The sequence below is a fragment of the Monodelphis domestica genome, chromosome 4 (assembly GCF_027887165.1).
Source record: "Monodelphis domestica isolate mMonDom1 chromosome 4, mMonDom1.pri, whole genome shotgun sequence".
Classification (NCBI taxonomy): Eukaryota; Metazoa; Chordata; class Mammalia; order Didelphimorphia; family Didelphidae; genus Monodelphis; species Monodelphis domestica.
Genome location: NC_077230.1, coordinates 119,016,585 through 119,029,870, shown reverse-complemented (window position 1 = coordinate 119,029,870; position 13,286 = coordinate 119,016,585). Strand labels below are relative to the sequence as shown.

At 35.2% G+C, this 13,286-nt stretch overlaps 1 protein-coding gene across 14 annotated transcripts in view; it reads right to left on the bottom strand.

Moving 5' to 3' along the window:
- CLASP1 (cytoplasmic linker associated protein 1) overlaps positions 1-13,286 on the bottom strand; it is a 355,336-nt gene that overhangs the window by 22,785 nt on the left and 319,265 nt on the right. For 9 of the 14 annotated variants that reach the window (XM_056793731.1, XM_056793732.1, XM_056793737.1 and 6 more), the window contains 3 exons: positions 8,023-8,139; positions 3,019-3,169; positions 1,788-2,034 (listed from right to left, as the gene is read on the bottom strand). In XM_056793731.1, coding sequence (XP_056649709.1) covers positions 1,788-2,034; positions 3,019-3,169; positions 8,023-8,139 — 515 coding nt within the window. The remainder of the gene's footprint in view (positions 1-1,787; positions 2,035-3,018; positions 3,170-8,022; positions 8,140-13,286) is intronic. The other 5 variants (XM_056793738.1, XM_056793739.1, XM_056793740.1 and 2 more) reach the window with 1 other exon arrangement.

The following is a 13,286-nucleotide window of genomic DNA, read 5'->3' as shown; positions in this document are numbered from 1 at the left end:
TCCTCCCACACAGTCAGAACTCTGATAAGTCACACAGTAACTTTACTTTGAAAGGTTAAATGGGAGGAGAAGGAATTTGTGAACAATGCCAACTTTTAGCTTATTTACTGAGCACTACTATTCTTATGAAGATAGAGAACTTATCAGAAATCTAAAACTTATACTAAAAGTTTACCATGAATGAATAGGATGGTTCACCAAAGAAGCCTTGTTCTTAGCGTGAATTACAAGTAGGTTTCAGAAGAAAAAATAAGTATAAGGGAGGCAATAGCTTCATAGACTTATTTCTTTAACTCTTATCATTGGAGTGTAGCCAGGTAGAGAAATTTTTAAAAAGTAAATCACTGGTATATTTTCTTTCCTAATATCTTACCCTTCTTTCCAAGGAAAACTTGTGGAACAAAATTAAGATAGGTCTTAGTCCAAAGGAAAAATTCAGCAGCTAGCATCATGCCTGAACAATTAGAGGGGACCAATGAAGGCAGTAATTTTGAGTGGTCTTGATTCACTGATCAAGATCTATATTGAAAAAAAAATCACTATTTTTCCATCAATTAGTACTGACCAAAGGGAAGTGGCTATATGCAGACGACATTTAGTCTGATATACACCAATCACCCAGCAGAAAAAAAAAATAGGTCATAGCTCATCTCTTCTCACTACAAAAGGCTTCCTTACAATTTAAAGAGATGATATATGTAAAGTGATTTGTAAAACTCAAATGTCAGCTATTATTTCATGATAACTATAATGCAAAGCTAAATAGATATATGCCAAAGTATTCACTATAAATTGCCTATGGCAATGGGAGGCTTGGCCTATCCTGTATAAAAATAAAAGAATAGAAGCATTCCCACTTTATGGCATAACTGCATGAGAGAACTGTCTAGGGAAATGTGACGTGATCAGCTTGGGATCACAAAGATAAATAATCTGTATCATATGGGATTTGAACCCAAATCTTTCTGTCTCTGAGATCAGCTCTCTTTCACTGGACACGGAACCTCTCAGACTCAAGCCAAGCAGGTGATCTGCATTTGTAGAAAGAATTTCTTCCTCAGGAACTCCCAGTACCAATGCAATTACAGGTTCAGTTCCCTCAAGACCCTGATCCTAAAGTCTATTAAACAGTTCACTGATTTGATTGTTTTAGGGTGTGTTAGAATTAAATACTTTTATCTTTTTTAAAGAAAAACAACTTTGGGTGGAAAAATAGTAAAAAAAAAACTTTATTTTTATCACTGGCAAGAGTCAATAAACCTAAATCAGTTAGCATCTATTAGGCATTCACTACATTCAAGGCATTGTCAACACATCAAATGCCCTCAATGACCTAATCCACCATTATCTAGGGGAATAAACTATCAGGTTTCATGCAGAAATGATATCACAGAATAGTATATGAATGTCTTGAAATCTGATGGGACATTTTGACACAAGATAAAATGGGGTCACTATCTACCATTATTTCTTATAGTACTTGAGGCAGAAGTCACTCTACAAGAGCCTTATAAATGGAAGAGACTGCAATACAACACTGGTGGAATATCATAGGAAGGTAAATTAGTAAGTAAATAGTGGTTTAGGAACTCCATTCTCAGTTGCTGATTAAACTGAGAAAGCTCATGTATCATATAAAGGAATGAAATGAAATGATGAAAAAGCTAAAATCTACCCAGAATACAAAACCTCTATTTGATCAGTATACCTAAAGCTTGGTCCTCAGAAGAGAAAGCAAAGACAAGTTGTTTGAGGAGAATGGGATAAAATCCAAGGAGGACACTAACCATCACGAAGCTGATCCATGTCATCATCAAATACAGCCTCTTTCAGAGCCGTCTTGTCATAAGTACTGATTGTATCAGAGTAAGGATAGGGGTTGTAGTCTCGAGCTCGAGGCCCTGTGAAGGCGCGTGGAGGCTGGGTGTTGAGGAGTGAGGTTTTGTTATCGAGAGCTGTCCTTCCTCCTTCTACCACATCACTTCCTCCTCGAATATCAGTGGCAGGTGAAGCTATCCCACCATCTCGTGAAACCTGAAACACATTAGGAGATGGCACCCCACTTGCTCTGATTAGTAAAAATTTAAAATTTCTTTTTCTTTCCCCCATCTTTTTAAAGAAATATAGAAGGACCCAGAACTCTCACTTGGATTTTTACCATACCTTGGGGCCCTAAGAATAGAAGCCTGAATTCACCAATCACTGATAAAAGAGTATGATAAGCAATCCCACATGTAATTTTAATTAACATATAACACTAAATAAGACCAAAAAGTATTCCTATTAAAATACATTCTCGTCATTTGCATGTGAAAATGACTTTATTAATAGTGAATAATAATTTCTCTTTAATGAAAAAAAGTTTGCTTTCTTCACAGTTGCTTCAAAGGCTTTACATTATGCTATAAAGAATCAAAAGATAGGCTTTTGGCTATCTGGTCCCTACAGTGATACATGTTGTGGAATTCTGTGTTATAATATAGTAGGATAGATGCAGGAAATTAGTATTTTCAGTGACTTAGTAAGAGAACACCATCAGAAAGATACACTGAATTAGTGATGGAAACTTCTGGAACGAATGAATTCACAGTTATCACAGACTTGGAACTGAACATGACCTGAGAGGCTGTCTAGTCCAGCCATCTTCAAAGTATAGGAAATAAGGATAGGAGAGGTCAAGTGCCATGACATGGGTGGCAGACCTGGGATTTGGACCAAGCTTCTCTCTGGTTCCAAATCTAGCATTCTCTTTCTTGAACTACATTTTTTTCCCCCCTATCAGTATGGGGAAAAAAATTAAAATACATAAAAACCTACAATCAGCAATTCCCCATCAAAGAGGTGCCTGAAAGGTGCCTGCTTGTTTCATTTGGCTTTGAAACATGTGTTGAGTTGAGATCCTGTAAGGAAAAGTACTCCCATTCTTTAGAATAGGAAAGTGTGTAAAAGTGGTGATAGCAGTCCACACACAAAAATACAGATGGCTAGTTTTTGAACTAATAATCTGGGAATACTCACAATATCACAGTCTTTTTTGCCATCCCGCTTAATAGGCTCATTCAGATCCTCCTGGCTCCGGAAACTAAACTTTTCTATGGCTTCTGTTACTCCACGCAGAGAGCTGTAAATTTCATCTGAGTTCAGGTTCTCTGTGTCATAATCCAGCATGCTAAGGATCAAAGGGAAGATAGATTTTTAAATGGGGCATAGTCATTAAGGTTTTACCTTGAATTGGTAGCACCATTAATTTACAAAGTGGGGCACATATTTAGAATGTTTCTAATAATGGCTTGCAATGAAATCGATTATATCTTGGCAAATATCTTTTTAAAGGCCCCACTAAATGGAAGCTACTTTTATTTCTTTCTCTCATAAAATGTCCTTTCAATACAAAATTTGGACCCATAAACACAAGTACTTTAACAACCAGTGAGAAACATCAATAACTATATGAATGCAAGAACTGAAAATAGTGACAATTGGTGACTTAATGTACAGAATTAATGAAAGTGAAAAGTTTGCTTTCATACCTCAAAAGGTGAAAAAAACTTTTTTGTTGTTACTGGTCTCAAATGTACAAACAAACCAAGAAGAATGATCACCTCAAAAAAAAACAACAAACTAGTTTCCTCATAAATTACATAGGAATAATACAGGAAACAATTTCACAAGACTGGGTTAGTAAAAGTGAAAGGTCATCTTTACTAGTAATAGAAAATCATAGACTTAAAACTCTAATGACTCAGAGTTGGATATGTCCTAACAAATGGGAAACAATTATCATGCAACCTACCTGACTGTACCAAATGATCTTTGGACTAATCTAAATTTTAGTTTGTAGCTTTAAAAGAGATGAAGATGCAAAGTTGGTAAAGCCTTCAGGGAAAGATGCTATAAAATAGAACTAGAAGGAAAAGGAAACTGAAATCTCCTAGTCCAGATTAGTGGGGAAAAAAGCTCCCCCAAAACAAAAAGAAAAAAACACAAGCAAATGGCATCAAAGTAGAGCAAATTAACAAAGTTTTAAAAACACAGAAAACCTTCAAAACACAAATAATTTCTTACATAATAAGTGCTTTCTTTTCAGACATTTTTTCTTTTGTGAAGCAAACTATGAAAGTTAGAGAAAAGGAAGAAGAGCTTTTGAGTTTCTCAAAGTATATTGCTACATGGCCTAACAATTTATGAAAAGAAGAAAAATGATTTTAAGACAGTTCCAAAGGAAGAATCTCTTCCCTAACAGAGAATATAAAATATAATGGCTAGATTGATCAACCTGGGGAAAAACTAAGCTATCAAGTATACTTTAAAAGACATTGGAAATACAATTAAATTTCACAAATTTTAGGAAAATATTGAAAAAGGAGCAGATGCCAGTCTCTTGAGCACTATAAATTTCAAAAAGATCATCTGAAATACATGGGAGATGTCAGTGTATGACTACAATATATCCTTTGTGTTCCAGTTAAGTTACTGAGGTTATTAAAGATAAGATCACAGCAAAACTATACCTGAATTTTGAAAAAGCCATCTGAAATGTATGGTAAGAAAATAAACAAGTGAAGAAAGAATGTTTCTGTATTGCAATGCTTTAAGAAAAATCATATTCCTTAAGGAAGATAGTCAGCTTTGCTTTAAGTAATTAAAAGGGTAATGATGATCTACATAACTTTGAAAAGGGTTTTGTGTTGTTTAAAAAAAAAAACAACCTTAATTTTTGGAGTTTGTAAAGAGTGTCAAGATAAAAGCCCTGTGGTCAGAACAGCAATTAATCCTTTTTCTTCTACTAAGAAGAAAACATAGAGCAGAGACTGTAGAGCTCAAAAAACATCTGCCAACTTAGACACTCAGTCAGAAGGTTGGCTTAGACATCAAACAAAAAGAAACACGTGTACTTGAACACGTTTGCATCTGAAATCTGATGCATGCACTGACAGGAGGTAAAAAAAGGATCCTGTTTAATAGTTCAAGATTTCAGCCCCTTCCAAGTTCACAAAGATATCTTGCTATCTAGCATTTAAAAAAACAGAGGTCTTCAGAAGATGTACAAGAGAAAAGCATAGAGATTTTCTTTTTCTTTCTTAAAATAGTGTGTTTACTTATATGCAATGAAAAACATTTATACATCTGGCCAGTACATTTGTGTTTATGCATAAAGACTGGATGATAAACAAAAATATACACAAAACGGGGAAAAAATGCCTTAAAAGACTGCTAATCACAACAACCAAAATAATAAAGTGGCCCATGCATAAAACAGTGACAAGATGAACAAGAAGAGGTTGTAGAAATATTCAGCTTTATAGGGATGTCACAATATTATTTGTCATATGTGGCTTCAAAAAATACATATCTTTGGACAATTCATTTAAGCTTTTAAAAATCATTCTTTATAGTATATACTATTGCAACTGGCTTTTGCATTTCTAAAACAGAACACCTTCTATAATAATTCTGCTGTTGGAGGCTCCTTATTCTTATTTTCAATTAATCAAACAATAAAAAATTTTAATTTAGAGCATTCTGCACACAATAAAGGAAATTCTATGGCATAATGTATAAATAAAACCTTTGCTTGCAGTTGTTTTAAGATTCTCAGTACCAGTGATACAAAGGTTGCTTTTTTTGTTTTGGTTCAAGTCAACAAATTCTTAAGGGTTTTCTTATCACTGTCAAAGGCAATGTGCTTTGATTGCTATTTCTGTATTTCTTGGCTTGACTCTTCATTTGCTTGCTGAACATTTTAAAGAGTCCATGATATTACAAAGGGAAGCCCATATGGTTGGTGTTACCCAGTGGGCCTTTGTAATTCTAAATGTTAAATAAGGGATAAGAAGGACAAGTGAAGATCACCAACGACGAGCTGGAAGGGACCTTGGAAGCCATAGAACCCAATCCTTTCATTTTGTGAATGAGGAAGCTGAAGTACCATGACAGGTAAAGTGACTTACCCAGAGTTATGTGGGTAATAAATGTCTGGGACAGAATTTGAACTCATGTCTTTCTGACTTCAAGTCTACTAGAACATGTAGTTGCCTGGAGGAGTGCCACCTCACCCTCTCCTATGTCTTCTGGATTATTAAATTTCAGGCTAATCCTGAGATTTCATATCACCCAACAGATTAATATTTGCACATGGTGAATAATGATTTGTGGACATTTCATTTAATTCAGAACATGTGCTTCATATCAACATATTTTCTAAGGAATTTACAGTTTACAAAGTGCTTTCTCCCAAACAACTTCATTATATGGGTACTGAAAGAATTATTACCTACAAGTGGCCAGACCAGAGACAAGCTGTGCATGTGTGAAGGCTTTAAAATAAAAGTTCAGCCTTACAAATAAAAATATGCAAATGTTTCATTTAATACTGAATAAGGCTCATTGAATGAATGCTCAACTAGTGAACTGCCCATCAAGACCATGCATACACAGAAGCATAGTGCTTCATCTTCACCACATTGTGGGTGTGGAGAACTGGGGGCAGGCAGAAGCAAAGGAGGACCTCTAGGTGTCCAAGGTCAGAATTTGGTAACACAGGGAACAAACTCCCGTTTCCTCTGTTTCATGGATAAAGAAAATGACTAAGATAAAATGTCAATCTAGACACAGTCAAGAGGTCATTCATTAATGATGAATCTTTCTAGGGTATGAAATTATAATTGAAATGCCTTTAGGCAATTCTAATAAATAAAACAGATTATTCTATAAAAACAGTATTAGCAAGTAGGAAATAAAATTTTAAAATTCAGAAGCAACTTTTAAAAAATGTAGAGACAAATTCTATAAACAGAACAACTCATTCCTAGTTTAGCCATTTGTCCTCATTTTTAACTCAAAAACAGTCATAGGATCATAGGTTTTAGATAGAAAGCCATCTAAACTAATGTTTGCTCCTCCTTTTATAGATGAGGAAACTAAGGACTAGGGAGGAAAAATGATTTCCCTAAGGTCACACAATCTACTAAGAAGAAAAGTAGATATTTAAATTTAGGTTAGATTTAAAAATCCAATATTAGTGAGGTTGTTTATAAAAATTTAAATTACAAACTACATTGGGTATGCCAAAACACCAGTGCTATTAAAGTACATGTCTGTGTTTGTATACAGGTACATACATACATATGCACAGCTGATGCTCAATTAATGTATGGTTTGTCCATTTGTGGATAATCAAGATGGCAAGTCTGCCTAAGGTACCTTCCAAAATGAAATACTGGTTAAATAATGGTTGGGTCAATTACCTGGCATTTTGAATCATTAAGTTACTACTCTCCTCTTTCAGGGTGTGATTAAGAGATGCCTGTAAATGGATTCTCAATGCTGCATGTGTCTATCAGACTCTGTCAAAATAAAAGAATCTTGTGATGTTTCATGTGTTTTGCTCCTATGCACCATAGTACATTTTTGGCCCACATTTCTATACTCACAACAAAGGGAAATTCTAAATAGTGTAACACAGTATCAATTTTGCACCAAGTGCATGGGTCTACTGAGAATTACTAGCAATTTTTTATACTACTAGGTAAGACATTTTTAGTACAATTCAATAACTGAATACATCACTCCGCTGAGTTAGGGAAAATATGAGAGTCCACATAATCATCATTACTCGTGCCTCTGTATAGATTAAACAGAAGTAATGGCACCTATATTTAATTTCTAAAGAGAATATCATATTCATTGGCGGGGGAGGTAAATCCCTAAATAGAGGGAAAGATCTAAGGATATATGGCACAGCAAATCTGAGTATTTTCTGGGCAAGTACTTCATTAGGTTATTTTGAGTAATATGTGCAAATGCATAAAATAGCTGTAGGGTTTCCAGCTAACAAAATGGCAAGGCATTCCACTAATATAGCACTAGCCTTCCATCCATCTTTTTTCTCTCTAGGAATTGGGTATGGAGGTAGGGGCCCCTATGAAGCATTTGATCAACTTTTATAATAAGAAATAAGCTGATTTTAGAAATGTAATAATATTGTGACACCACAGACAAGTTTAACAGGTAGCTTGTTACCTGGGAGAGTAAGAACGCCTGAAAGTCTTGTGGGAAGGAGCTGTGGGGATGGAGTTAGGCTGAGAAAGGGGAGGTGGGTGCTTCGACAGCCCATCGGCACTCCAACCCCAGAATCGACTGCAGTGATCAGAAGAGGAAAATCAGAGAGAAAAACAGAAACAGAACAGGGATAGGAAGGGGAGGGGGAAAAGAAACTATAATCTGAGTGGTTTCAAGTTTCCTGCTTCCTGGATAAAGTTATATAAAAATTAATAAAAACAAAATTAGACAAGCTACTTCAAGGAGCATCTTATGTTTATAATACCATAAAGAGATCAAACACAAATTCCCCCTTTTACTCTATCTCTGAAACACATTCTTTCTCATCCCATCCATGGGTATATCTTTTGTGTTTGTTTTTGCAAATTATGAGATCCCCTTTATGCACATATACACTTGAGAAAATTTCAAATAAACATCAAGGTTTATAAACAACTCATCAATTACTTTAAGGAAGAAACAAAAAAAGTGTGAAGAGTATTTAATTTACACTTGTTAAAAACATAACAGGTTTTCTGTAAATCTTACAAAACTAAAGTTTATACCAGTAGTAGTCAAATATAATGGCTAACCTTTGAGACAGTAAGAGTCTGGGGTCAAATCATGCCTATTTTACAGGATTTCAGCTTAGAATCTTTTATAAAAAGGCATGAAAAATATTATGGTCCTATGAAACTAACCCTGAGTTAATTACAAAGGAATTAGAGAGAACCACAGAACCTCAGTTAACAACTCAAAACTGGAAATGGAATTAATGGAATATATAGAGTCTCTAAGAATGCAGACAAATGTTCATCTGTAAAATAAATTTAATGAGAGCTGAATCCAGGAATAATCCTGGTTTATGTTTTCTGGTGATTCATGAGAAATCACAGGATCACAGATATAGAACCAGAAGAGACCCTAGGGAGCATCAAAGCCAACACCCTTATTTTGCAGATGAGGAAGCTGAGGTACAGCAAAGCTAATTGACTTGCTCAGGGTCCTCAAGTTGGTATTTCAAGTGAGATTTGATCTAGGTTTCTCTGCTTCCAAGTCCAGTACCTTGACAACTACTATCAAATTCTCTTTAAATGTGCTCTGATAAGAGGGAAAGGAGACATGAGAGGTCAATGATATGCTCATATCAAGAAGAATAGGCCTGTACACAAATTATGCTGAGAATCACCTTCGTTTTTAGGACCTTGTGCATCCTTCTGTTCCTTCTGTGTTTAACGGTGCACAGCTATTAACTATGATTGTAGAGAATGGGGCCTGCCTATGATTCCTGTTTTCTAAGGTGGAATAACAAGGCACAAGAAACCTAAGAGTTCTTTCTTGAAGTCATATAGCAACAAGTCAAAGTCTGGACAACAAAAAGAATATACAAGGGTCACAGTTCTTAGGAGACTCTGGTAAATATTGGTACAGTCATGCTACATGTAATACTATTCATGGCCCTTATCTCTTTGGAATGACAATTTCTGCACTTTAACAACCTGCACAAAGTTTCTATTAAAATGCTATCCAGGCTTAGAGAATTAGTCAAAGCGAGAAACCTCTAAGGATCTCTGAGTACAGAGTCCAAAATTAGCAGAATACTTGTATACAAACTCAAAGGAATGAGTGATGAAGTTGTTTTGAGAGAATAGATTTTGGGAAAAAAGCTTTTAAAAAAGAGGAATTTGCTGCCAATTTAGACAGAAAATTATGTATGGAGGCAAAGTTCACAATGTCTACTAGTGCCACCAAAATTATATGGAACAATGTCAACTTTTTCAAAAGGACTAAATTAATATAATTATAAAAGTAAAACAAGTTCTCAGTTCATTTTTATCAGAAGCAGAACACTTGACAAACAATAATAAAAGAAGCTTTATTCTAAATATTCTAAAATTAAAAGTTCGATTGGGGAAAAGATACATGCATTAAATATTTTTTATATTACACTTGGATATGTTGATAAGTAAACAGGCATCTGTTTCAGATCATGAAACTATGAGGAAGACACCACACACACACACACACACACACACACACACACACACACACACACTCACACACACCCCTATGAGGAGTTTCTTTTAGTATTTTGAATAATTTAACTCTCTTTATATAGAATCCAACATTATCTTATATCAAAATCTGTGTAGTATTGGCTCAATCTATAGAAAAACTCCAATGTATTATTGGGTAATTTCTCAGTCTGGGTTTTTGGACAACTAAATGAGAATCTCATCTATCAATAGTCCCTACTGGATCTAGGATACCCATCTAATTTCTACTTCAGCTTTATTTCACTTATTTTAAGGCTAGAATCTCTTGTTGTTTAGAATGGGGAGGTTGTGAATGGAAGGTAAAGCCTGGAGGAAATTAAGTAACTTAAAAAAAATGATAGGTACAATGGATAAGTCTATAGAACAGCAAAGCTTCCAGCTTCCTATTCCCCCAAAGTTAAAGATGCGAAGAAGGTTATTTACTACCTCCCATTTCCATTTATAGATATTATAGAAGTACTTGTCTTATTTCAACTATCCAGGGATAGTCTCCTTTAGAAAAAGCAGTGCAATTGATTATATGCTTTAGCCACTTGAGTTCTGGGCAATAACTTTGGTGAACTAAAGGACTAAGTTTACTTATATTACTCTTTTCTCCTAAGAATGATCCCTAAAAAAAACCTATCATTTAGAAAGAAAACATTTGAAGATATTCTTTGTTTTTATGCTGTTCCATAAAAAAAAGTGCTTCTTTCTCCAAGTTTCAGAGCAGGATATTCTTACTCAGGCAAGAAAATTTGCTAAAAACTTAATTCACTATCCTGGAATTTGTTCCAACATTGAAAAATTTAGAATAATTTCTAAGGGACCACAGGCCTCAAATGTTCACATGGGGGCTCAATTCATTGGCAAATTCTACCTTTCACCACCTAGAATTCACAAAGCATCATGGGTATCTTGCTCATTTTGCTTCTGGCAATATTTTCTATATACTTAAGACAGTAATTTCTCTTACAATGCAGGAGCCCCATCTAGTGGCAAAGAAATAACTGCAGGCTATATAATAAACAGGAGGAAATGCTCCAGCTCTCTATATCTTAGGTTCATCCAATAAGATTTTCAGAAAAAGGTTAGAGTGAAAAGTTGACACTGCTTGCAGGCACATTCTTTCATGTTTCCAGATAGTTTAGTGAGAGGGGAATGGATTCTCTTTGGGTGGCTTTTTAAATCTCTTAAAAACCTATAGGCCAGAGGATCATAAAGTCATATCAAATAGAGTAAAATATGAATCAGAAAATTCTTGGTGAAATGAACTAACTGTCCAAATAGTGGTACTTCCAAAATCCCACCAAGTGAGACATTATGATTTCAGAACTCTCCTTTTCTGAAAAGACAGTAGTATTTCTCAACTATTAGAAAATTTAGGCCAATGTAGTAGGTTTAACGTTAACTCTAAAAGAACAATTAAACAAATAACATGTAATAATTATTTCCCATTAGAATAAAAGCTAAAAATTTACAAAAGATGACATATAAAGATCTTCATTATGCTGGCATCATGAAATTCATGGGAGATAAAGCAATCCAAGTTACAAGTTTTATATCTCATATCTCATTTTTTAAGGAATCACAGAATCTTTGGTGTGGGAAAGGAGTCTTAGTACTTTGATGCTACAATCTTTCACCCACAGGAGAAAGAGCCTTTTTATGACCTATCTGATAGTTGCCCAGACTCTGTCTAAATACCTTTAACGATACCAATGGATGTTGCAAAAAGGTTCTTCTAATTCAGAGGTCCCCCAACTTTTTACACAGGGGGCCAGTTCACTGTCCCTCAGACTGTTGGAGGGCCAGGCTATTAAAAAAACAAATTTACATACCACTGTCTGGGATAGTGGAGGCTGCAGCACTGGCTGGGATGGGCTTGTCACACCTTGCACAGGCCCATCACTGATACCACTATACCGGGCAGCAGTATACACAGTGCGGAATCCCCTCCCCCAGATCGTCGCTCACCATGCCGACGTCTTCCACTGTGCAGCCACATAAACCTTTGCACGGTGCCTCATTCTCGTTCTCGTTCAGTTACTCTCAGAACAAGGCGCCACACAAAGGATTATGTCACCGGAAGTAGTGCTGCACTTTGCAGTGCCGCCACATACAGCACTCCAGGAGCTCCTCTCACTGATCACCAATGAAAGAAGTGCCCCTTTCAGAGTGCGGTGAGGGCCGGATACATGGCCTCAGGGGCTACATGTGGCCTGCAGGCTGTAGTTTGGGGACTCTTGTTCTAATCTATCACTATCTGACTAGAAACTGGATGTTGTCAGTGGAATTTCTTTGTGAGAAAATTCACAAGGAAGATTTGTACTTGGTAGTATTTGCTTATAATAATCTCTTATAAGATTCTCTTTCTTGGGCTTTTGCCCAAATTTGAAAAAAATGAATTGAAGCAACATTATTTTGGAACAAACAAGATTAAGCTAATAGTAAAAAAAAGTCTACAATTTCCAACTTTCTTTAATAATAAGTTCAAGGTTGACAAGTCCTATTACAACTTATATCTGGTTTGATTTTTGGCATTTTAATTTCATTTGTTAAACATCTGAAGAAAGTACCACTTGATAAAGAAAAGGAATTAAAAAAGTGGGTAGTCAGGGGAAGAATCAGAGTTAATTAACAAAGGTCAAGATAATACCCATAAACTGGATTATGGAGGAGACAAGTTGTAGATATAATGTTCTAGGAGGCACTTGCAGATAGAAGTATTCATAACCATCTAAGAAGAACAGTGAGTAACAATTCTATTTTTGTTGTGAAAGATGAAGAGTTAAATCTTAATTAGGGATGCTAGCATATAAAAAGTGTTGGTTGAATCTGGGCCATACTTATGGCAATTCTGACACCCATTTTTTTTAAGTTGTTAAGTATCTGAAGGGCAGAATGAGTTTTGGGGAAATAACTTCTAACTTTATTAAATCTAATAAAGGGATATATTTTGGTTAAAAGGAACACAGTAAGAAAATCTATATCTACCATTTTTAAAACCACTTGAATTTCTGAGAGAATAAAATACATTTCTGGTTTTGTTAATAGTAGAGTCTAGTGATCCAAACAGACCTGAGTGACAGAAACAGATTCACAAGAAAATAACTGTTTCAAGATTCTTTTTAGAAATTACAATTTAGGTCATCACTTTTGAACAATGTATTAAAGTGGAATGAAAAACTGGTATCTTATTTTTTTTTA